Below are 24,287 nucleotides of genomic sequence, written 5' to 3' on the forward strand. Positions count from 1 at the left end.
AAAGCGGCCGGCACGGCCGGGAATGGAACCCGCGTCCTCGTAATCAGCAGCACAACGCCTTAGGCCCAAATTTTAAAACCTTCCTTACCTTACCCCATTTCCTCACCTTACTGAAGGAGCCCTTCATGCTCCCTTACAGTGAGGCGACCTTGCAGCTCCGATCCGCATTTTTAAAGCCTCCCTCAACCTCCCTTACCAAAGGGCGCCCTTACTCCCGTCAAGGAAGCCATTCGTGCACATGGGTGCGAGGGTAAGCGCAGTTTGTTCTTAAAATGTGCCTTTATTAGCCGCGATAGGCATTCAATTTGTCGTGTTTTACATTTATACGGGCATATATATTTAATGTTTGCTTATTGCGCAGTTCTTGAAACAAGTAGTACCGGTCGGTTACTACAGTTGCTGGTAGGTCAAATCTAGTCTGGCAACAGTCTCACGTTTTTTGTCAACATCGCATTTAGCGTCGAAACGTGCCAGCCAACGTTTTGTGCGAGCGTAGGGCCAATATAACCATGCCCGGGAAAGTGGATTACATAGAAGAAAAAAAAAGAACTTCTCCAAGAACTAGTACGAAAATACAAAAACTTTGTGGAGTGCAAGAAGAGCAACGCCGAGTCGCTGCGAGTGAAACCTAAAGTGCGGAAGCGGCTTTGCGACGAATGCAGCAGCATGCCCAACATTCACCCGCGGAATGTAAAACAACTCCGCGTCATAAGCGTTTCCTCTTCGTTGCGTTTGGCAGCCGCACGCACTTTGTGAACAGGCGCAAGCACACCGCCTGCGTAACTTCCCAGAGCACATTTGCTGACCGTGGGCTGCGAAAAGTTGACGAGATCGCGAGCACCGTCAACCGTCAAAAGAAGATCCACATGCGAGAAAGTAGGTGTTAGTGCGATGAAAAATTGTGCTAGGGATCGTTATCAGCGCTTATTTAAAAACGGCGATCAGATATTTGCCGCGATGCTACCACTGCTAACACTACGCTGACCGGCCGCGGAGGTTCGCTGGTACGACCTGTCAATCATCGCGGCGCGCAGTGCGCCGAGCGGCCGAAAGATGGCGCTACCTGCGCGGAAGCATCGAAACAGGCTACGGCAGAAGTCTTGGTCACCGATTGCTCAAGCGGCAATTATAGCTGAAATAAACTTTCACATGCGAGAAAAGGGATGACAGTGTGGTGAAAAGTTGCGTTAGGGATTGTCATTTGCAGTTGCACAGATAGCGGCAATCAAATATCCGTCCCGATGCTACGCCTAAAGTTCCCAACACCCGAGCCGAGCCGAGCAACGCAAGCCGGTTGTGGGCTGTAGGGGACTCGCCGCGCGCGAGCGCGTTGCGTTTGGGTTCCCTTAACGTCTTGGAGAACTGCCTAATAACTTGAGTAACGTCGGTAGTGGGGCTCCCCTTCTGTCTGAGTTCTCGCGCAGGCAGAGTTCCTCCAGCATTTTCATCACTGCTGCCTTGGAGAAACAATAGCGGAATGAAAACTCGTCGTCGTTGTACAGCTGCATCGGGTTGAGGAGGTCTCGCGGCTGCCTCATCGTGAGCGATGGATATCTGTACACGTCGCCGCACATGAAGTCGTCCACCCGCAGGCAAAACCGTGCAAAGTCCGCCCAGCTGTCGTACGAAGCAATAAACTCGGACGCCACAGCCGTCGCGTTCCTCCCGCGCTCCCGCAGCACCGCCGTACGGAGCTCCCAGCGTTCCGCGCGGCCTAACGAGGCGTGTGCCGAGTGCTGCGGGGAAGTGTGCGTCCAGTTGAAAGAAGAGGGTAAGGTCGCATCAAGGTAGCCTGCGAGCGACCTTGCAGTAAGGAGACATCAAGGGAGCGTTTCGTAAGGACGCCTCAGTAGGGAACGTTCCGAAATTGAACCAAGGCCTCCTTGCGAGTTCTAAGGCGACCTTAGTAAGGTAAGGAAGGTTTTAAAATTTGGGCCATAGCCACTGAGCCACCGCGGCGGGTGTTAGGGTTATGGGGGTTATGTATACCACATTCTCTTGCATTTTCTTTTTCAGCATTTTCTGAACATGTTCGGGGACGGTTCCATGGTGACAACCGCGCAAAACTATAGACGAAAACATGCCAGGAGAGGATACAGACAACGGCTGTTTAGAGATGAAATCCAGACAAAGGCACAGACAACAGAGTTTGAAGACGCAGTTTCAATCCAAGAGGTTTGTTTTTTCTCAGAAAGAGCAACAATAGTCGTGGTAAACCATATTGCTCACTTATTTCGCGCGTTAATAAATACCAGATAATTGCTGCTAGTACAATGCAAATAATTTCATTGCGTGCACCAAATTGCATTAGGCAGCCAATCCCTGCTCAGAAATCCCAGCGCCGGTGCACGGAATACACGCACAGTGGATTGGATGCGCACAAAAAGTAATGCACGCGAAAATTTCGGGGCAGCGCGCGCTGTGACGGGTTATCTCATCCCCATTGTCCCTGCGCGCGCAGCACCGCGGACAGCGCTCCTCACGGCGAATGTAGCTGCACAAGCCCAGGCGGCCGGCGAAGCGATAATTGAGACGGCGATCGCATTGATTGGGCCGCGCATGCTCACATGCTAGCGGCCTCCCAACCAGACGCTATCAGCAAATAGCAGGCCGATCGAGTGTTATAGACGATTATTTTGCCGACTGTACATTTGACGTGCTTCCTGGAGTTATAGTTACTGATTTGTAGGGTCGGTATTGATTGATGCAACCGCCACATTTTATATCAGAGGTCGCATGTCACACTGAAAACGAGGGGAAGCTGGCGAAATTGAGGACTAATTTTAGCACCACCTGACGGAGCGCGCCGTCCCCACACAGGAATTTTCTTTCGGTGTTCTGGCTCCATGGCTGGCTCCCATCGTCGCCGGCTTCTATGGGCAGGACGCTATTTATAAAGCTGTAGATTGATTGATTGTGGGGTTTAACGCGCCGACGCAACGCAGGCGATGAGGCGCGCCGTAGTGGAGGGCTCCGGATTAATTTTGACCACCTGGGGATCTTTAACGTGCGCCGAAATCTCGTACACACGGGCATTTTTGCTTTTCGCCTCCATCAGAAAAGCGGCCGCCGCGGCCGGGAACCGAACCCTTTATAAAGCTGTAGTCAAACGACGCGTCCCCATTGCGCCCACCAGTGCGCTTAGCTATTACGCCTACAAAGCACTCGCTATATAAAGCAGATGCGTTACGCGCTTTTGGTGCACGGGGGAATGCTCCGAAATGACCCCTATCGCGCGAACTATGCACGAAAGCACGTTCTGTGCGACCATCGCATTTGTCACCATAGTGCAGGACAGGCAAGTGATTTAACGGGTTCATAGTCCTTCAAGCCGTCTCACGCGCGAAATCTTGCATACCGAAGCTCTGACGCCTCGAACGTCTCTATTGCGTTGACGTGTGCGGCTTTTGTGTCTTCTTGTCCTCTCGTATGAATGCTAACAATTGTTGCATGAAGTGGGAGCGCACATTTATTTAGGCGCACGTTTAAATGTTGTTGGCGTGCGGTTAACTTTTTTGTGGGAAATTGCATACGTATGTCCGTGGGTTTTCGTAGCCGCGATGCTTAACTTATTTTATTATGATGTGTAACGCGCCGACGCTTCACAGGCGATGAGGCGCGCCGTAGTGGAGGGCTCAAGATTAGTTTTGGCCACCTGGGGTTCTTTAACGTGCGCCGAAATTTCGACCACACGGGCGTTTTCCCCTTTCGCCTGCATCAGAAAAGCGGCCGCCGCGACCTTGGGCTCAGCAGAACAGCGATCCTTCTCATTTGTGCTTTCCATGTATTGTGTGGTAGGTGTGGGTGTAAATATGCACACCCCTGGCCCGTCACGTAGCTTCGCCAAGACCATTTCAAGTCTACACTGAACATGTCAACCTATCACTCATTTGGTCGGATGAATAAATGCGCATGGGGACACGGTGATTCTGCTCTGAATTTTCACAAGGAACATGCCGCTCTAACGGTTGAAAGGTAATAGCGCAACGGGAGGTCACAAGAGGCCCGCCGCGGTGCCTTGCGCTGCTGAGTCCAGGGACGCGGGTTCGATTCGCCGCTTTTCAGGTTGAGGCGAAAAGCAAAAACGCCCCGGTGGCGAGATATCGGCAGACGTTCCAGGTGGTCCTAACTAAGCCTAGGCCCCAATTTTACGGCGCGCCTCACAGTAGCACAGGTGCAGCTTGAGCGTGTTAAACCACCCTGAAATAGAAAGTTCTCACAAGCTAGGCAAAAACTGCGCAGACGCACACGTGCGCCACCGAAAAATAATTTGATGATCGCGTTTCCGTGCTTGCAGCAGAATCACCGTCCACTAGCAACTCTGTGCCAGATGGGGCCTGTAATCAGACAACCGCCGTTTTCTTGTTTGCGGCACCATTCGAACCAACCTGGTCGGGCCGTCAAGTGATTCCCATTTGCAGGTCCCAACTGAGCGAGGCAGTGCTGGTGGCCGTACTCTCCTCGAAACTGGCGGGCCCGTTCAGCGACCGGAACGTGCCGGCGCTGCTCGCCTGCCTGTCCGCACCCGAGATGTGCCCGGCACACCTGCTCCTGGACACGGGCAACTTCTCGGCCGACAACTTCTCGGCCCTGTGCCGCGCGTTGTCCCGCTCCGCCCAGCGGCTGTCCTCCCTCGCCGTGAACTTCTCGCAAGTCACCGAGCCAGGGTGAGCGCCCGAACTGTGCTGGTGGTGGTGCAAAATGGCTTCGTGGTGGTGCCGGGGCGTGCGGGGAAAACAGAAGATAAGAAGTAGTGGTGGTATGCGTCGTTCAACGGTGCGAGGGCATTTAGGGCCAGACAGCACCAAAGCCAAGGGATGCGAAGCTAGGACGAAGAAAGAAGAAAAGAATGAGCACTGAACCATCTGTACCTGTCTTGTTATTCCTCGCCAGTTCTCAGTTATTCCCAAAGTCGTCACACTAGCCCGACCATAGGCCGATTTGGTCGGCCAACACCGTGTTGACGAGCTGTCGGCGGCCACGTCACACTGCGCCGACGCCGACCGTAGGCCAACCGTCTGCGTCGGCGAGAAATCGGCGGGGCGTCGGTGTCTGCGCGCTGTCGCTCGACGCGCTGGTCACACCACGCCGACGACCGCGCGACGACCCACTCCGCCGCCTCGCCTCTCCGCCGGGGATCTCTTTCTTTCTCTAGCCGAACTTGGAGTATCATGTCGCAGCTACCGCGACTTAAGCCGTTCGTGCGTACTCGCGTATACGCTGCTTGTACTGTGTGTACTCCTCAACTTGTTGGATCACGGACAAAAAAGAAAAAAAAATAGCTGTGTTCGCTGCTGCCGCAGCAGTAATAATACGGATGTCACGGATGAACCCCCGGCGAAAAGTCCTCTGTAGCACGTACAATATGCATATAATCTAGTACGTACAGGGGGGATTAAAAGATATCCGAACAACGGAGCGCACAGCCTCCGACGCATGCCGCACCATCTGGCTGCAAAGTCAGTAAACTGCGTGCATGCGCACTTATTCGAGAGCTTTTGAGAGTGCAGCGTATACATTTATGGGAAATGCTTGATCAAGAAGCGACGCCGGTCGTTAATTTAGAGGCGCCTTTTCACGCTGCGTCGCCACAGAGCAGGATGATCTTTGAAGGGCATCATGCTAGCTGTAATCAGCCTGCTGCGCGCTTGGCTCCCGAATGTAGTAGATAACAGGACGCTCAGTGGCGGCAGAGCCGAAAAAGACGCCTCGAAATAAATGACCGCGTCGTTTTTTTTTTTTTATCAAGCATTTTCCGTAACAGTAGGCCACACTCTCAAACGGTCTGATGGATAGCATGAGCGCAGTTTACTCACAGTGCAGCCAGACGGTGCGGTATGCATCGGGGGCTGTGTGCTCCGTTCGTATATCTTTTAATCCCCCCTGTACGTCATCGGAAATTTAACCTCCTCTAATAGGGAAGTCCTTGCAGTGCACCATGGTACCGCATTTTTGAGAAACGCGGTGCAAGAAAAGTAAAATTGATTGCTGTGGCTCCTAGAAGCCACTCGCTGTTTCGAAGGAAATTTTCCACAACAAAGGTAGTTGCTTCTCAAAATCACGCAGAAAATGATCCGCGAATATATACGGAAACAATGCCCTTAATAAAAAAAACCGCTAAAAACACAAAAACGGCGAACACCGCCGGCAATTGAAACGCCAACGTTGACCGACTGTGCGTACCGCTCGAGACCACTACTCTGCCGCCAAATAGTCTGTGTACTAGATGGAGGCCCGTCCTTCGTGTCACACGTCGGTGTTTACTAGCTGGTTTACAGAATTGCTGGCTGGTAAACTGAAATTTCTTAAACAGTGTGCTTGCGCAGCAAGGCACCCCGAAGTCACCGCAAAAGCTTATCGCCAGCAACTCCGCTGCTTCGCGAAAGCGCTCGAAAAAATACGTGTGCCCGGCTGCGACTGCGATTTCGCACTGCGGGGATAGTGCTTGCCGTACTTTGTTTTTACGTTTTACGTTCGAAACCTTGGCCGATATTGATCCCTTTTACCCAAATTACCCCTACGTAAGTCTTCGTCTGCACGAAACTGACCTAATATTTTCTAGAGGCGAGCCGATCGCGCACGCATATGCAGCTTGCAGCTCCGGGGTAGCGGCGTCGCCGAAGAGCACGGCCGAAGCGTCGAAAGCCAAAATATGGACCGCATTAGCGCTAGCGTTGAGTTGTATGGGCTTCATGGACCTTACTGAGTTTATTACAGTACAGAAACTAACGAACAGAGCCGCATTCATTACGGCACGCATGTTGTCAGGGCGCAGTTTTCGCTTCTCGGTCGATTCCCGACGACGCATCGGGCGACCGGTCGGCCGACCGGTTTTGTTGGCGTCTTCGGTCGGCGAGCCAGTCACACTACGGCGACTGCGGCGACTTCCCATCCGCCGACGTGTTTGTGTCGCCTTCGGCGTAGTGTGACAATGCGGTCTGGCAACTCGGCAGTTGGTCGATGGTTTGGCCACTCGTCGACGTCGGCGTCGCGTCGTCGTCGTGCTGGCCTAGTGTGACCGCGCCTTAACCCGTTTGTACCACCTGAACTGTTTTCGACGACAGAACAGAGGTACTTTCGCATACCGGCGGCCGTGCCAGCGCTTCACCACGGCACAGCCCATCTGCACGCGCGCCATCCGCATCGGCCCTGTTTTTTGTCCAAGTCTCTCAGAACATAGTCCAAAACCAGTACTTAGATTAGGGGCTCGCAAAGTAAGTCAGCCAAAAATGACGGCTCCATGCCCATCTTGCTCAAAAACGTTTTCTCTCTTTCCCGGTCTTGGCATTTTTCGACCGCTGGAATTGCTGATTGATTTGATTTGATTGTAGGGTTTAACGCGCCGACGCAACGCAGGCGATGAGGCGCGCCGTAGTGGAGGGCTCCGGATTAATTTTGACCACCTGGGGATCTTTATCGTGCGCCGAAATCTCGTACACACGGGCGTTTTTGCTTTTCGCCTCCATCTGAAAAGCGGTCGCCGCGGCCGGGAATCGAACCCGCGACCTCGTGCTCAGCAGCGCAACGCCTTAGCCACTGAGCCACCGCGGCGGGTCCGCTGGAATTGCGTCATTACAGCGGGGCAGGGGCTATTGGCCGGCTTTCCTTCAGCTGCAGCAATGAACACATTCGATATGCACTTGAAAAAAGTGCGGGCCAATCCACCCGGTGGAGGTGGTTGAGAAGCTACCACGGGTGACTACGGCCCGGTTGCGTTAATCACACGTTACACTGTACCTGTAACACGTTATTATTTCACTTAAGCACGGCGTCCAGAACGACCGCTTACGGCCGGCATCTCTAGCACGGTCTCCGGCGTTGCTCTTTCTCGCCGCACGCCGTCGCTTCTCATACTCCCGCCGTTGTATACTCGTACGCTCGCTGCCCTTCGGGTGCCCTAGCCACACTGGGTTTCCCCATCGCAGCACATACTCAACACTGCCCAGCTAGGTTCTGGCGGCACTGCCGCTCAGGCTCGATTGAAACCGACCACTGCTTTTTCCGACGCACCACAATCTATCGTCGCGTAGCGCGCGTGACACTTACAGCAAACAACACCTGAGGCTGGACGATACGCGAGAACAATGCCCGGTGTCGCACGCATAGAGCACAGAGTTTTTGCCCACGGATACAGACACGCTAAGGCACCCTCCATATACAGCTTCGCTGTAAAAAAAGCTATATTCGGCTTGGATGTACTCGCCAATTGAACTCCTCCAATCGTAGGGTTGCGTGCGCATGTTCAAAGAGCGCTTCGGGGCCGCTGCAAGGTACACCTGGCAGCAAACTGAACGTGTGGGCTAGGGTGTCCCGAACTGTGTCCTTGGTGCAGGTTGGTGGACCTCGGCCTGGCCCTCCAGAGCAACCGGTCCGTGCTCTCGTTAGGGCTGCACGCACCGGAGAGCTGCTTGGCCAAGGTGTTGGCCGCCGTCGCCCAGTGTCTGGCCCCGCCCCCGGAGCTGCTGGTTCCGGCGCCGCACTGCCGCTGTTCGCCGTCCTCTGCCGGTGTTGGCGGCACCTGCTGCTCCGCCGCGGCGCCTACAATCACCGAGCTCGCAATCCGCACCGACAACCTGGACTTCGACTGCGCCTCGTGGCTGGCACACATCCTGTGCAGGTATGCGCCTCTGCGGTCCATTGGAACGCCGCAGGCTAACTTCCTCGCTCTATGGCCAGGTCGGGCGCAGGCTCAGTAGACTGGCGCTATGGCCTCTGTAACGGGAGAACGATGGAAGCGAGACCGGCTGCTCGAAATGGGGCCTACGCGATGGTCATAGTGGTGATTGACTTGCGCATACCCACGCTAAACTTCACAGCCCCCCACTACGTCTGACCTAAGTTCAATCTCTGAACAGCAAGCAAAACTTGCTGGCTAGTTTCTCCAGCTGGAACCGCATCTGGATCAAGTTCCGGCGTCGTTCCCTATCATGTTTCTTTACCGACGACGCGCTCGCTGAATCCTGCAGTTCATCCAAAGCTTGAGGGTCCGGGCGGCTCCTCTTATCACTACGCGCTGTTGCCTTACTTTGACGCGTCTTAACACCTCTGCTCTACGGCACAGCTTGAACGTGCGGATCTGGTTCTTTGGAGCTTCACAACGCTGCACCCTCTTCCTTGCGACGTGGCCCATACCCGGCTGGGGAATTAACATTCTCCCTGGCCCTCAAAATAGTCACATGGTGGGTAAACAATGGGTCCACAACCGTAACGTCCCCTCGTGGGTTTCCAGCGGTGCATGCACCGTCGCACATCTTCCAGGAGAGCCTGACGTCGCCAAGGCGAAGCGGACAATGAGACTGTATGTCCAGCTTCCGTCTGTGTTTCCAGTCCTTAGTTCTTGCAGCTTCTGTTCTGAAGATAATGTCGCGCAACTCCCAATGTCTTGGCGTTGCAGTTGTCCTTGTGCAGCAAGTCTGGCAGTCTTCACAGACCGACCTTGTGCGTGCCTTGTGTTTGATGTTCGCATATAGCAGAAGTGATGAGCAAGGGTTGTTCGGTTTTTGCAACATCGGTGGGATATAACGACTCATATTCGCGCATGACTGCAACTTCCTGCATTACTTCAATGATTTGAGCTGGTCGGCTTTCAAAATCTATACTCGACGCGTCCGACGGCTGCGTTAGGCACTGTCAGCCGGGAAGGTGCCGCTCTAACTGCTTGGGTGTTTGCGTGCTCGTTCGTAACTTTAATTGTTACCCCCACCAGTCATACTGTATATAAAAAGAATGCGCCCCAAATTTCAGCACAAATAGCTCGTTCGACACGCTTATAAGCCCTGCCTAATTTGCGTTTGCTTTTGCCGGCCTCCGCCAATCGCAGAGCTGTCACATATGACATAGTATGTTCTGTTGCGGGAAATGAGCTAGTGGGTCGCATGGCCATTTCCGTTTTTTTCCTAATTATATCGCTTATATGAGCGAAGTTTTCGTTAAATGTGGTGTCTGTCAGTATGATTATAACGAGGCAATCTTTTGCATGAACTAAACTTGTGTTTTGTCTGCATGGCCCCTTTAAGGGCACCCGAAAAATATTAATTGTTAATATAATATCATCTTTTGTATTTTATTTGGCAAACAGTGCGAAGAAAACACATTTATGGGTGTGTCTAGGAAAACTAAGCCAGCCTGAATGCGTGCATCCACTGCTTCTGTCGGTCAAACTGGGCGGTCCAGAACAAGAATTACATAAAATGCGCATGAACACACGCTCGCGTGGGCAGAGGCAGATCAGGTGCAAGGGTAATGTAACAGGCCACATCCATAACTCCCATATTTTAAGACGTGATTTGTCAAACGGCACTAACTGTCATGTTACGTACAGCTACTGGAGCTGAATTCGTAGTTTGGAGTAAATCTGCACGGCTGTAGTTCAATTATTGGATGAACCGACGCGAAATGGTAGTAGCACAGCCGCAGGGGACTCCAATTCCAATATGAGAACAAAAGCATCAGTGTATGCGGGAATAAATGTAGGTTACCACCTCCATAGAGCCGCCGCACAATACCGGCGCCAAGAAGAGGAATGACAAGTAAAGATCTGGGGCGGTATTCTCGTGCTTGTCCGTTTTGAAAACGTCCGTTTTGTGTCCGTTTTACTGTGACGCACTTCCAGTTGAGGCCGGCTTTGGGTTGACTTTTGTGCAATGTTCTTGTAAACGCATTTTAAACGGCCAAACCTATTTTAAACTATCTTTTATGCGAACACCCGGATGTGACGCCTTGCAAGCACGGCGGAGCTTGCAAGGCGTCACATCCAGGTGTTCGCTTTTAGCCAATCAGGGCTTGCTCAAAACTGACACTTTTGAAACGGACACAAAGCGGACAAAACATGAGAATACCGCCCCTGGATGCTGCTTGCTTTACGCACATCTAGCAGTGTCAAATACCGACCACTCGATCTCCCCCTTCCCCCCTTTGGCGCAGCCTGCCGAATGCTTTTGTCCGCCTCTGAGCGTGGCCTACGCGATTTGCTGCCGGCGGCGCGCCGTTGCTCCGGCCGTCCCATTCGGCGCGTCCCCCAGCAAAAACATGTAATTTGGCTAACCCCGCAACGCGCCGCGAGGTGGCGGTGTTAGCCGATGGTTCGGCAGCTTGCACCGGGCTTTGTGGGGCCAGAGTTGCTGCGTGTTTTCACGGCCGGAATTCGTGTAACTGTGTTGCAGCTTTATTTTTGTTGAGCTGACAAACCGAACTACCGGGTCATGAAGTCCGCTTGTCTCAGAAGCTTCGAGGAACAGCACTGAAAAGTTAATCGCGCTGTGATTGCTGCTCTTGATCGGTGCAGGACATTTCCGTGCGGACATTGAGGTGCGCGGATGTTTGGGTGCGAAAACTTCTCGGCTACGGAATTATCGGGTGCTCGCTTGTTGGAACAGCAGTTATATTTTTATTTCCGCATAGGGTGGGTTATGGACAACAATCGAGCGCAGTGGTTGCATTTTTATATTGGCGGCGTGTTTGATTTTGCCAGTTATTTCTAGAAGTTGAACATTTGTATATTTTTGCTTGATACCTCGTCCAAGCAACCCCTGTTATGCAGCCTATTGATTATATTCTTACACACATGCCTTTTTTTTTTTAATTTACAAGATTTCAATTTATGTTCGCTTTTTGCGGCGCGTGCAACTCAGCTAACAATTAGACATGTCACACTACAATGATTTTGCAAACACTGTTGTCGCCACAATTTTTTTTCATACGGACAAGTCTCGCATATTTTCGTATGGAAGAACGGGCCTCTGCAGTGTGTACATATCCAAAGCAAACATGAAACCTGTCATCATTACATCTTTACACATAGATGGGCTTCGAAATCAGTAATTGAAAATTTAAATGTATTTAGTCTTGGGTCTAAAATAGGGAAAATTGGGCTTGTCTGTGGTCACGGAAATACGTTTAAGAATACAATGAAATCGGGGTGCATCTGACTTCAAGTTGTTTTATTTGTTGCGACTGAAATTGAAACTGCAACTTGCTTAATGCACATGTATAGAACAGATTGCCATATCTTTGAGGCTATCGCTCAATGTAATACTCTTTAAACGTGTTAATCCTAAAAATATGACGGGTGCTTCCACCCAACAGGCATTAATTCCAAGGCCGGAGAAGAGCGCAGCCATCCGTCGTGCGTATGACACGATCGCGCCCCGCGCTCTACTGAACTGCATTGACCATGCAGAGTATGTAAAGTACGTAAGCCTGCATAATAAATACCTGAAAAATAATCACCTTTTAGCGAACCGGACGTTATTTAAGCACCAGAAATTTTCCATTGGTAGTAGGGAATATTGTCCATGTGTCGAAGGCGTCATGCGACACATGTTAAAGAAGTCGCACAGCTGCAATCGTAGGTAAAATAAATTCATTATTATCAGGTTCTATGAGTCCCTTTGCATCCATAACATCAGCTATGCTTTCTTTTTATTGCGATACGAAGCGCGAAAGTTGACGAAACGCCATTTCGAGAAGCGTTGCAGCATACCCGGCTTTCGTTTTAACCATCGGCTCCGCGCGCCGCGGTGCGGCGTGAAACGGCGAAACTGCCTCTTCGGAATTACGCTCTCTCCGGGCGATTGGGACGGCCGGAGCAACGGCGCGCCGCCGGCAGCCGATCGCGGAGGCCGTGCTCTGAGAGCAATAGTTTCCTTTAACTCCGCCGCATCGCCTGTGGCGCTCCTATCAGAGAGGCGACGGCGGCGGCTCCAAAGCGAGAGCAGCGGAGGAGCAACAATACTGACTCGTCCTAAAGTTCTTGATCAGGTGGTTTGTGTAAAGAGAGGAATAATGGATTAATTTTTGTACTGCATATGGGACAACATGCTGTAGTGTGTTATGCCTCGAAACATAACCGTTTGTCTGGTGGTTGTCCGTGACAATGCGGAAAATGAGGAACCCTGCCTCTTCGACAGCTTTTGGCCCAGTACTGAACGTCAGGTTACGCAGCCGATCGATTATGTTTCGGGTTCCCGGTAAAAAAAAAAAAAAAAACCCTGCGGGGCACGTAATCCGTGGAAAGCCGCCGCGGGACAAAGCAAAGGAGCTTGTTGGCTATTTCAGTGAAAACCCCGGTTTCAGGTTCGCGGCCGATATCAGTTAACAAGCCCGAAAATTCTGCCACCTTGACGATTATAAATTACATTTCGCTGTATTGACATTTTGCCAATAATGAGGCTGCAGTGTGGCTTTTTCTGACCTCAAGCTTTGTCTCTGCACTTGGACCCTTTCCTTTGTTGGGCTTGTTACGTCACTTTTTCCTGTACAAGGCGACGAACCATTGTAGCCTGCTTCGACACAGCAGCTTCAGCTGTTTTCTGCCCCGCATATGATCGTAACGTTTACAAGATGTTGCCTTCAACAACATTATTTACGCCATAGAATGGTTGAAAACAACAGAGCTACTTCGAAATATTCATCGGTTTTGATACTTGTAATATATGCACCTATACTATTTATTGCTGTCGTTAGCCAGTATATCAAGCCTTCAACACCGTATTCATGTGATAATTAGTCTGGTTGAGAGTAAGTTCATTATGATAACGATGGTTACGATAGAAATTCTGGGCACAAATGCCACCTTCGAGTACTCTGGACAGGTTGTCTGGGGCGCGACCGCGGTGGCGTAGCACAAACCTTCTCATTGTATTTGCATGTGAATAAACAACGCACGCTGCGGATATTCACCTTCTTGTACGCTGCCATAACGAAAGCCAATTTGTGAAGGGAATGCGTGCCATACAGCCCGAATAAAATATCCACACGAACGTTGTGAGCCTCCCAAACATCCCCAAACCTACTAATAAGACGTTTGTGACGGTGCCGAATTAGTGCGTCGGGCACAGAAAAACCCATTCATCTGGTACAAGTCAACAACAACGAATGAAATAAAGACAGCCGCTTTATTTCCTGCTGTACGATGCCCATGTAGGGGCCCGCTGCTTGGTACGGAGCATTAGACTGTTGAGTCTTCATAAGAGCATCTCAAAAATACTGTAGGGAAGCCTACGCATTTTGAGTACTTATCGAGGAGCTCTGAGCACTGAAGCTCGCGAATAAACTATACTCGGATACAACTTAAGAACGGCAATGGAAGTTACCGCTGTGCATCGTCACCGCAGCCGGATGTTGCTCCGCGCGGTGCAAGTAGTGCATTACTGGGAACATTTTGAACATGGCACGAGCCGTTTCCGTGATTTTTTTTAACTTAATATGCTTATAAACGACTATTGCGGCGACAAACGAACTACGTGAGAAAAGGCAGACGATATCACGCATTCATAGCAATCTCCTTTCAAAACGCGCGCGCCCGTTGACAATCGGGTCCGTCGCTTAGGCGGAGTGATACCGTACATGAGCTATTGCCGTTCCTAACTTGTTCCCGAGTATACGCCTCGAGCGCGGCCTGTAGAGGCGCCACTGAAATCCCCCTAGCGGCCCGTTTCGAAAGCAGCCGCGGGAGTCCGCGCCCCATTCCCCAGTGCTGCTGCTGCTTTTGCGGCACGTTCACGACTGAGCTTTACCATTTGCGGGCGCTGGAAATCCATGTTTATGTGGAGCAGTCACTCTGTTCGCAAATAGGGTGTGTTTACGAGAGTGTAAATGTTTCTGACGCGATCTTAGTGGGGTATATTCGGTCTGTATAAGCGCCAGGTGTGTGTCACAGGCCAGCGTCGCGGAACCGGCGTATGATGGAGCCGATTGTAGTTACACTGACCTGAATTTACTAGGCGTGTCTCCGTAACCACCGGTTCCTCACATGTTCATGCTACAGCTATACACTACGATTTAAATCGGTTTTGTGCGCTTACAAATCAGCGGAGCACTCATACCTGACAGCACGCCAGTTACGTTTGCCAATATTATACCTTATATATTGATCACCACCATTTACAAGCCAGTCTGTGTTAATTTCGGGAATATTCAACAAACGTACGATGGACAATGCATAATTATACTCGGGGATCAGCACACGACAGAGTCGTCTTGTCGTGAGGTGAGCGCCCGCAAACACTCATCTGCTACATATATCCTCTGCGAGCAGCGCGGAGACGGGCTTAGAATATATTCCGCGTCCGCGACTAAATGCTTCTTTGAAATATCGTCATATAGCACAGGGAGCCTGCAGAATAAACCAGAAACTGAAATCAGAGGGCCTTATCACATACTACACTCTTCGGACGACACCTTTCATCGTTTGTTGAACAGCCTACCCTGTAACTTCCAAAAATGCGTCCGCCGTACGATCAGCTCTTCGTTGAAGTAGAAAAACAAAAGGAAAGTGAACGAGAGATTTGTGTGTGGGATTACTAAAACGTTCATTGCTTGATTCCGCTCCGCATTTGTACACAGCGTCCCCCCCCCCCCTCCAATGTATCGCGCAATAGCAGCGCATTTCGCGTATAGTTGGTCTAGTGAACCCTACCTGGCTTATGTTTCGACGAACGTCTTTAGCATGTCAGAAGTTGCACTGTTTTTTTTTTTCATTTCCGTTAGAGCTATTATGTTTCTTAATTCCGCACTTTCACAGCATTTATTTTTCCGCGGTTTCATTAACTTGCCTTGGTTCTTGCTATATGGCGTGTGTGGGCACATATTTAATGACGCACAGGCTTGGAATATACTTAACAGTTTTGCATGGTTTATATTCTTATAAAAGGCATAAGTTATTATGCGGCATTGGGTAATCACATCCCCGAAACATATTTTTCTGCGACGTATATATTCGAAACGAAGCCGCATTCGTTGTCCACGCTGCAAAATGAAGCCAACCTCTCATTGTGCCAGTATCAGGTCTAAACGAAGCGGTAGTATAATTCGATTGTGCCTGATGTTTTGGAGATGACATGGGTGATATCTTGCTGCCGTCGCCGACGCCCGGAAGAGCGGCGACGAAGCGCGCAGAACCGCGTCCCCGGGTAGCTCTTGCAGGCGATCGCGTACTCTACGAAGACGCAACTGCTTTTTAAGTGACCTAAACGTACTCTTCGCCAATAGACGTCACCATAACAAGTTTTTGGGGGGGCGCGGAAAGGCGAAAAGAAGCGAAACAGAACCAAAACACTGCACGAGCCCCTATCAGCCACGCATCGCAAATCCAGTCAACGCCGCGGAGAAGCGGCGGCAGGCGGCACAGCGATCGCGAAGCTCGAGGCGTATAGAAAAGACGAGTTAAACATGATCATCTGACCGATGCTCTGACAAAGTTGTTCTCTCTCTCCTAGTGTGTTGCAAACTTGTGGGGGATACAGCTTGAAATTATTCAGATGTGTCAGAAGCTGGCAAAAATAACTAAATTACCAAAAATACGCTTTGTAATACACAAAAGCATCAAAGCGGGCGATTTCTAGCACAGGCACTGCTTCCCCTTACAAGCGGAGTGTAGCATACGACAGTGGCGCAAGTCCCTAAGCCGACGTCAGAGCCAGGGGGCGCCACTCAAACATCTCACCGCCAATAAACGTTGAAGTAGGGCTCCTCGATTCACGCGCATCTCTGCCGTGCGGCAGCGCTGGCATCATCGGCGAGGCACCGGCCTGGAGCAGTGGAACGCGGTAAATTTTAATTAACCTGAGAACCCTCTAGCCGGTTTACCTTGGGAGGAGCGCGACGGGAGAGGAACATGCAGCATGAGAGGTGAGCGGGAAAGCGAAGGGAGCCATTTACTTGGCAAATGTTGACGAAAGGCTATCGTCTTTTGTCGACATTTGCAACGAAAGGAGCAGATACGCGGTCATTTTTATTTTCTTTGGACGGCAGCTCATGGTAGCACAGTTCCGGATTTCGTGAGGCATTTGACTTACAAAGCGGCACGCAACAATTTTTAGGCACCGCGTGCAGTGTAATTCATCCACAGACCGGTAAACCGAATAGCAGTCGGGAAAAAAATCGCGGTCGCAGACTGACCAGACGACCGGCAGGGCAAGGATGTCGCAGGGTAGGGAGGACACCACCTTCAAACGGGGCGGCGCAAGGTGCAAGCAGGTGCAAAATGTCGTTAGAGATGTACAGGGCTGAGAAATTGGACATCAGAAAGGAAAATTTCTACTATAATTTCCAGGGCCGTGCTTTGCTTTTTGAGGCTAGAGCAGGTTGCTTGCGAACTAAGAGCTCTGGGGGTATTCACAAAAGTAAGTATTCACAAAATGATGGGGTATGCGTGGTCTGCGGAAAAGGAACAGCAACTATGCGGCACATAGTGTTAGAATGTGAGGGTATCCATCCAAATCTACATGACGGAAATATTCGGCTTCCAGAAGCCCTAGGATTTAACGTTAGCACAGAGGAAGTCAACTTCAAGGCTGTCGAGGCGACGAAAAGAAGACTCGAATGCTGGTGGACGAAAAGTAGAGAGGGGAATATTGCGTAGGACAGCTACCACCTGTAACGGGAAAAAAGTATTTTCTGCCTAATAAGTATTTTGTGCCTACCCTAAGCAGAGCTAGTATTAAACCAAGAGTATTAAACATAGGTATATTAGTCCTTTTTGGTACAAAGGCGGAACCAATAGCAATCATCATAATCAGCGGAAGGAGTGGAGAGGAGAACCCGCCGCTCCCTTTTCGCTCCGCTGTAGTTCGTCGAATTATGAACGCAAAAAAAAAGGAGGGTGACGATTGATGGCGCCCCATACCAAAATTTGCGTCGACACGCTCCCTTCAGTGGGAAGGCGGCGTACCGACTTGGCTCTTTGCCCTGTGAACATCTACACAAATTGGGCTTTTCCGAAGCTGGTTAGACGCTGCTGCAATTGTAGTTAAAATTTCGGCAGCGCACGTTCACAATACTTCCGGCACTTTTTCATGGGTGTTTTATTCAGTGAGTACTCTGCAATAAAGTTGTTGCTGTATGGTAAAACAATGTAAACACCTAGTTTTAAAAGAGTCACAAACATCGTCACGCACTCATAAATCGCCACCTGGAAAGTATATTCTCTTGAAGAAATGATTTGATTGTGGTGTTTAACACGCCGACGCAACGCAGGCGATGAGGCGCGCCGTAGTGGAGGGCTCCGGATTAATTTCGACCACCTTGGGATCTTTAACGTGCGCCGAAATCTCGAGCACACGGGCGTTTTTGCTTTTCGCCTCCATCAGAAAAGCGGCCGCCGCGGCCGGGAATCGAACCCGCAACCTCGTGCTCAGCAGCGCAACGCCTTAGCCACTGAGCCACCGCGGCGGGTTCTTGAAGAAATGAAGCCGAGAGTTTATGAATTTGTAGCACCAGTATTTTAAGTCTGTAAATAGATGCGGTAAATAATATTGGGCACTATTAACTGGCTATAAAATAGCTCGGGAGAGTATATGGTACCATTGTTTATTATAATATTCATAACGTAGGGCATAAACGTTAGTTCCCCTAAAATGCAGATACGGCACCTAAAAATCACAAAACCGAGGTCGTTCACGTATCTGCTGTAATGCTCGATTTTGGTTTGACGATGATTCTGATGTCATCGCCCTTGACTTTATGCCTCAGCTCCCGCGCGCACAAACTCGTCTGTGCGCACACTAATTTTGTGCGCACACAAACTGCGCACACAAAAAGTGAAGCGCGTACATGTTGAAGGCGGTCAACTCACCAACGTAATGGAAGCCATCTGGAGAACAGCTGCTTTCAAGAGTGACGCTTTCCTGTATTCCACTCAACAGCCAGTCACTGTCATGGCTCACTATTGTGTTATAAGCACCGGCACTTTACTTTTCGGAAAACACGTGCTCTGTCGCTCCATTCGTTTGTTTCGCCGTACCGTGTGCTCTCAGATAATTTTCAGTTAAACCTAATGATAATATATGGGCTAATAACAGCACTGAGTACTAACTCATGGTAGCCGAAAGTCCACCGTCAGAACTCCTGCCATCGGAATGTGTAATGTGAGAAAAACTAAGCATGCCAATGTGGTTTAGAGAAGATAAATCTCACTAGCCGAGTATTAAGGACTCCTGCTCCTCGTTGCGCCTCTCAGTCAGACGGGATCAGTGGCCACTTGTTCTCAACAGAAGCGGGAGGGATCCACGTCAATTTCAATTACTTCATGAAGTCATTCAAATGCTGAGCCACGTCTATGTGACATGAGGCCGTTCCCTCGCACTGTACACAGCAGTCGTTCATCCTCCGGTTTCTGAGAGGGTGGTAATAGGTGGTTTAATGGTTCTTCGTGACGTCATTGCATACGCATAAATGTTTTCTTCGGACACATAGTCATATACACATCCAATACTAGAACTAAACTTTCGTTCCAGCAGCGTAATGACGATTCGTAGGGAACTTGCTGCTTTTTAGCTGCTACTCTATCCTCCCTGTAAGCTATACGCCTCGAGATACGCGATCGCTGCGCCGCCTGCCGCCGCTTCTCCGCGGCGTTTGCGGGATTAGCGCTGCCTGCCTGATAGGTGGTCATGCAGTGTTTCGGTTCTCTTTCGCTTCTCTTTGCCTTTCCGCGCACTAAACAACTTGTTATGGTGACGTCTGTAAGCTAACTGCACGTTTAGGGCACTTAAAAAAAACAGCTGCGTCTTGGTAGAGCGCTCTAACGCCAACAAGAGCTACCCGGGGAGGCGGTTCTGCGCGCTTCTTGGCCGCTCTTGCGGGCGTCAGCGACGGCAGCAGCATATCACCGCTGTCACCTTCGAACACGTCAGCACAAGTCATCGCCTCGTTTAGACCTGATATTGGCACTGTAAGAGGTTGGTTCGTTTTGCAGCGCAGACAACAAATGCGGCTTTGCTTCGAATAGGTACGTTGTAGAAAAATATGTTGCGGGGATGTGATAACCCAATAGCTGACAAAAACTTGTGCCTTTTATGGGAATATAAGCCACGCGAAAATTTTAAGTACACTCAAAGGCTGTGCATTGTCAGATATGTGCCCACTCATGCATTATAGTAAGAACCAAGGTATATGTTAAGAAACCACGGGAAAATGAAAGGTTACAAGTCAGTAGTCGTAGGGGAATGAAAAAAAAAAATGAGTGCAGCTTCTGAAATGCTAAAGACGTTTGTTTGAGCAAGGTAGTATTCACCAGACCAACTAGATGCGAAATGCACTGATATTTCGCTAGACATGGGGGGGGGGGGGGGGGGTGAGGAGGAGGACGCTCAACTATCGTTGTTTACAAATGCGGAGCGAAATCAACGAATGAACGTTTTAGTAACCACACACACACACAAGCTGCGTGTTCACTTTTCGTTTGTTTTTCGCCTTCAACGAACGGCTGATCACTCGGCGGACGCATTTTTTGAAGAATACAGGGTTGGCAGTTCACAAGCGATACGAGGTGTCTTTGAAAGAGTTGATTGATTGGTTGCAGGGTTTAACGCGCCGACGCAACGGAGACGATGAGGCACGCCGTAGTGGAGGGCTCCGGATTAATTTTGACCACCTGGAGATCCTTAACGTGCGCCGAAATCTCGTACACACGGGCTCGTTGGAAGAGTGTCGTATCTGATAAGGGTCTCTGATATCGGTTTATGCTAGATTCTGCAGTCTCCCTGTGCTATATGACGATGTTTAGAAGAAGAGTTTGGTCACGGACGCGGATTGCTCTATAAGCCCATCTTCGCGCTTCTCTTGGAGGATAAATGTAACAGATGAATCTTTGCGAGCGCTCACCTCGGGACAAGACGACCCCTCATTAAATTTGTCGTCGTGTGTTGACTCCGGAGTGTAATTTTGCATTATCCATCGTACTTCTTTGGTACAATGCTTGTGAAATTTATGCCGCATTGGCTTGTTCATGGTACTGCTCAATATCAAATATGTGATATTGGCAGGCGTAACTTGCGTGCTGTCAGGTATGAGTGCTCCGCTGGATTTTGTAAGTGCACAAAGTCGATTTACATCATAGTGTGTATGGCCGCAACATGACCATCGGAGGAAACACTGCTTACGGAGACACTGCCACTAAATTTCAGGGCAGCGGAATTGCAATCAGCTGCATGCAAATGCTGGCTTCGGGATGCCGGCCTGTGACACACGCCCGTGCTCATATAAATTTAACTAAGATCGCGTCATAAACGTTTATACTCTCGTGAACACACCACGCTTGCAAACAGAGTGCCTGCTCCACGTTATTCGGTATTTCGAACGCGGACAAACGGTAAATCGCTGTCTTGAACGAGCCCCAAAAGCAACGGCGACAGGGGGAGCGGGCCGGGGACTCCCTCGCCTGCTTTCGAAACGGGCCGCGCTCGAGGCGTATAGGGTATAATTGAGGTGGAGTTGCTTTTTGACGTACGTAGGAACAAATATTTTGCTGGAACTTGCACTGATCAAACCAAGTCAAAATCGTGCAAAGACGAATTTCAAGGACCAATACAAGAATTTATTTCAGGAGGAACTACAAAGCAAATAGCTATACGAACAAGCTATGAACGAAGTAGCCTGAACGCACTAGCCATTTTTCGCCCCTTAAACGTGTCCACCCGTCTGCGCCATGCACAAACGATTTCGGCCAGGCGAATTGGCAACCTTCGGAAGGAATATGACCCGGACATGTCAGAAAGCACATGGATAGCATTTCAAGACGTCTGCTTTTATGGGGTTTTAAATATTTGCTTCGAAAATGGTGACCGAGGAATACGTGCTATAGCTCCCCCCTCCTCATTCTCCATAACAAATGTGCTAGCACACGAATGAATTAAGAATATCCAACAGACGCCATAGTTGCTAAAAAATTTCCCTCATATTTCGGGTGCTTTCACCCGTTTGCACGACTATTGCGCACGGTTGCAGCCTACCTACGAAACGGCTCCAACACTCCGCCGGTAGGCCTGTATACAGACAGGATTCCTGCGAAATATTTTGCAAGGTAACCTTGCATCATTTTTAAAAGGTTTTCAACGTCTAGGCAGTAACGTTTACATTAGTTATGCGATCGAGAACAAGTCGCCGTTTGCCTGTTTACGCCTATTAATTTTTTTTTCCTAGACGCCTGAGTGACGTCTACGGTATATTTGTACGAGACGTTTCAGTACAGGGCGTTCCGGTACAGTCTCTTCTGTGGACAAATATTTCGGTACGCAAATGTTTTGGTACACGACCGTTCCTGTACACAGAGATTCAAGCAGAGGAATGATTAATATCCTAGCTTCTTATGAACTGTTTCAACCATTTCACCTCGGATTATATTATTATTTTTTTACCGATTATTATCATTTTTCTAGTGCTCGGGAACAATTCCTTCGTTACTTATTCAGATCTGATGGTTCCTAGCTGCGTCACATTTTATTTATTCATTTTTTATCGAACTTCCCGAACGGCATATTTTCTTGAACGATTTTTTTTTCGTTCTGCATGTACCATTTTTTCTAGAAGTATAGATTATAAGATTCAACATCAGAACTCATTTTGTACATTCTGTTGGTGTGTTCAATTGCTGCACATCTGTTAACTGCCCTTGGAGCCTTACCAATAAGCATAAGCAGTTTCCTAATAAATGACAACGGAATTGCTTATGAATACACCTTACAAAATTTTTATTAGTTAAATGTGCCCACTGATATAATGAAATTTATGAAGCTCACTTTGATATTTGGAGTCGATTTAAGTTTTTGCAGCTCAACCCATATGTGCGCGGATGTGTGCGCCCGTGCGTGCGTATTGCATGGAGAGGACTTATATCGTCCCCCGGTGTGAGGCTCAAGGACGCTCAAGACGTCTGCAACAATTAAGGGCGCAGATTTTTCGTTCCTGATGTTTTTGTGTTTGTGCTACCTGTCCGCCTTGCTTCCCTATTTTGAGTCGTTAACCGTCCCATCAACTTCCCTGAGGCCAGTATATGCGCTTCAGAAAAACAAAAACAAAAAAACGCACAGATATTTATTTTGTCAACCCAATGACGAACTTTCCTAATTGCCGAACCGGCAGCCCGCCTATCAAGATTGTTCCCCTATTACTAACCGGCATATTACCAACCGCACAATGCCGAAACGCTATGTGGCGACGGGCCTTATCGCAGGCCAACAACGAGCGACTACAGATATTTTTTTTTTTCTCTCTCACTAGCTGCGCCGTAACATTAGCGGCTCCAGCGCCTGCTCCCACCAAAACCATCAGCCAGTTTGCTATGTCCCTGAGTAACAAAAAAGAGAAACAAAACGTTCAGGGGGTCATCCCATGACATTCCTATTTTGATTTAATTTGGAATGGGTTACTTCTTCACGTTCATTGTTGGCTTTTTTTCTCCCCCTCAATTTCTTCTCTTTTTTGTTGTTCCACCTCTCTCAATCCCCCATCCCCCCGCGGTCAAAATGCAATCCTGCGTGCGCCACTGCTAAGGTTGCCCTTACCACTGCCAGACCGCCCCTAGCAACTAATCGCCGTGCCGACGCGCCAGGAAGGAGCTTATTTAATGCAATGTAATGAATTCGTGTATTTCAATCACTTACATATTTTTTGGGTGGCACAAGCACCCAGTGACACTCTTTGCTATTTTACATCGACCTCAGTCTGGTATCTACATCAGTTGCGGCACAATATGTCAGTTAAGAATTGTAAAAAACGCGAATAAAATGTGTGTATTGGGTCAAGTTAGCAGATGTGTATGAGAAATGTGCCTTTAAGGTATATAACATGGTTAAAATGTCACTCAAAGATTGGGTATACGTTTGTTAAAACATAAAAAAAATTCGTAAATACATCGCTCGCTCCTCCGGCGGTATCGGCTACAGTCGGTTCAGCGTCTCACTGCGGACGATTACGAACATTATGGGAAAACATGTTCGAACCCTTACGAGTGCCACTCCAAGACCGCTAAGTCTTGCATTAGGGTCGTGAAATTTTTTGCACAAAAACACATAGGAATAGGGATAAACCTAGTTTCTTTTTTATGCTGTATTTTCTTTTTTTCTTCTGCTACGACTGTGCCAATATCAAAACGATGGCCCCGCTGTCACTCGCCGTCTTCCTTCGGCGTGTGCAAATGCTTCTCATAACCGGAAACCCTTGCAGCTGCTCAGTGGCGACGCCACCATCCTCAGCTGCTTTCGTGTTTCTGTGCACCGTGGGGCGATTTTTCTTCCCGCGTTCAAGCGGTTTTGCGGGTCAACATGGACTGACGGACCGACTACTTACCGCTGCTGCCTTGCAAACTTCGGCAAAATCACTCCCTCCCCCCAAATGCGGCGACCCGGACCTCTCGCATTCCTTTCAGTTTCCCCCTTTCCCCCTCCCTAACCACTCCCCTTCCTTAAACAGAAGTGTTAACTACCACCAGCTCTTTCATATTCCAGGAAGTGGGGATGCTGCATATTGGTACGAAACAGTGCGACACCCGAAGCCTTTGGTTCCCCTCG

General features: G+C 49.6%; 1 protein-coding gene across 1 annotated transcript in view; it reads left to right on the plus strand.

The window, feature by feature from the left end:
• Positions 1-4,201: 4,201 nt before the first annotated feature.
• The window catches only part of LOC144165783 (uncharacterized), a 39,711-nt gene continuing 19,625 nt past the window's right edge, over positions 4,202-24,287 (plus strand). The window contains exons 1-2 of the mRNA XM_077695557.1: positions 4,202-4,667; positions 8,333-8,617. Of these exons, the coding sequence (XP_077551683.1) occupies positions 4,531-4,667; positions 8,333-8,617 (422 nt within the window). The 5' untranslated portion in view covers positions 4,202-4,530. The remainder of the gene's footprint in view (positions 4,668-8,332; positions 8,618-24,287) is intronic.

The sequence above is a fragment of the Haemaphysalis longicornis genome, unplaced genomic scaffold (genome assembly GCF_048455015.1).
Source record: "Haemaphysalis longicornis isolate Haplotype H1 unplaced genomic scaffold, Haemaphysalis longicornis Haplotype H1 scaffold_1, whole genome shotgun sequence".
In the NCBI taxonomy this organism is placed as follows: Eukaryota; Metazoa; Arthropoda; class Arachnida; order Ixodida; family Ixodidae; genus Haemaphysalis; species Haemaphysalis longicornis.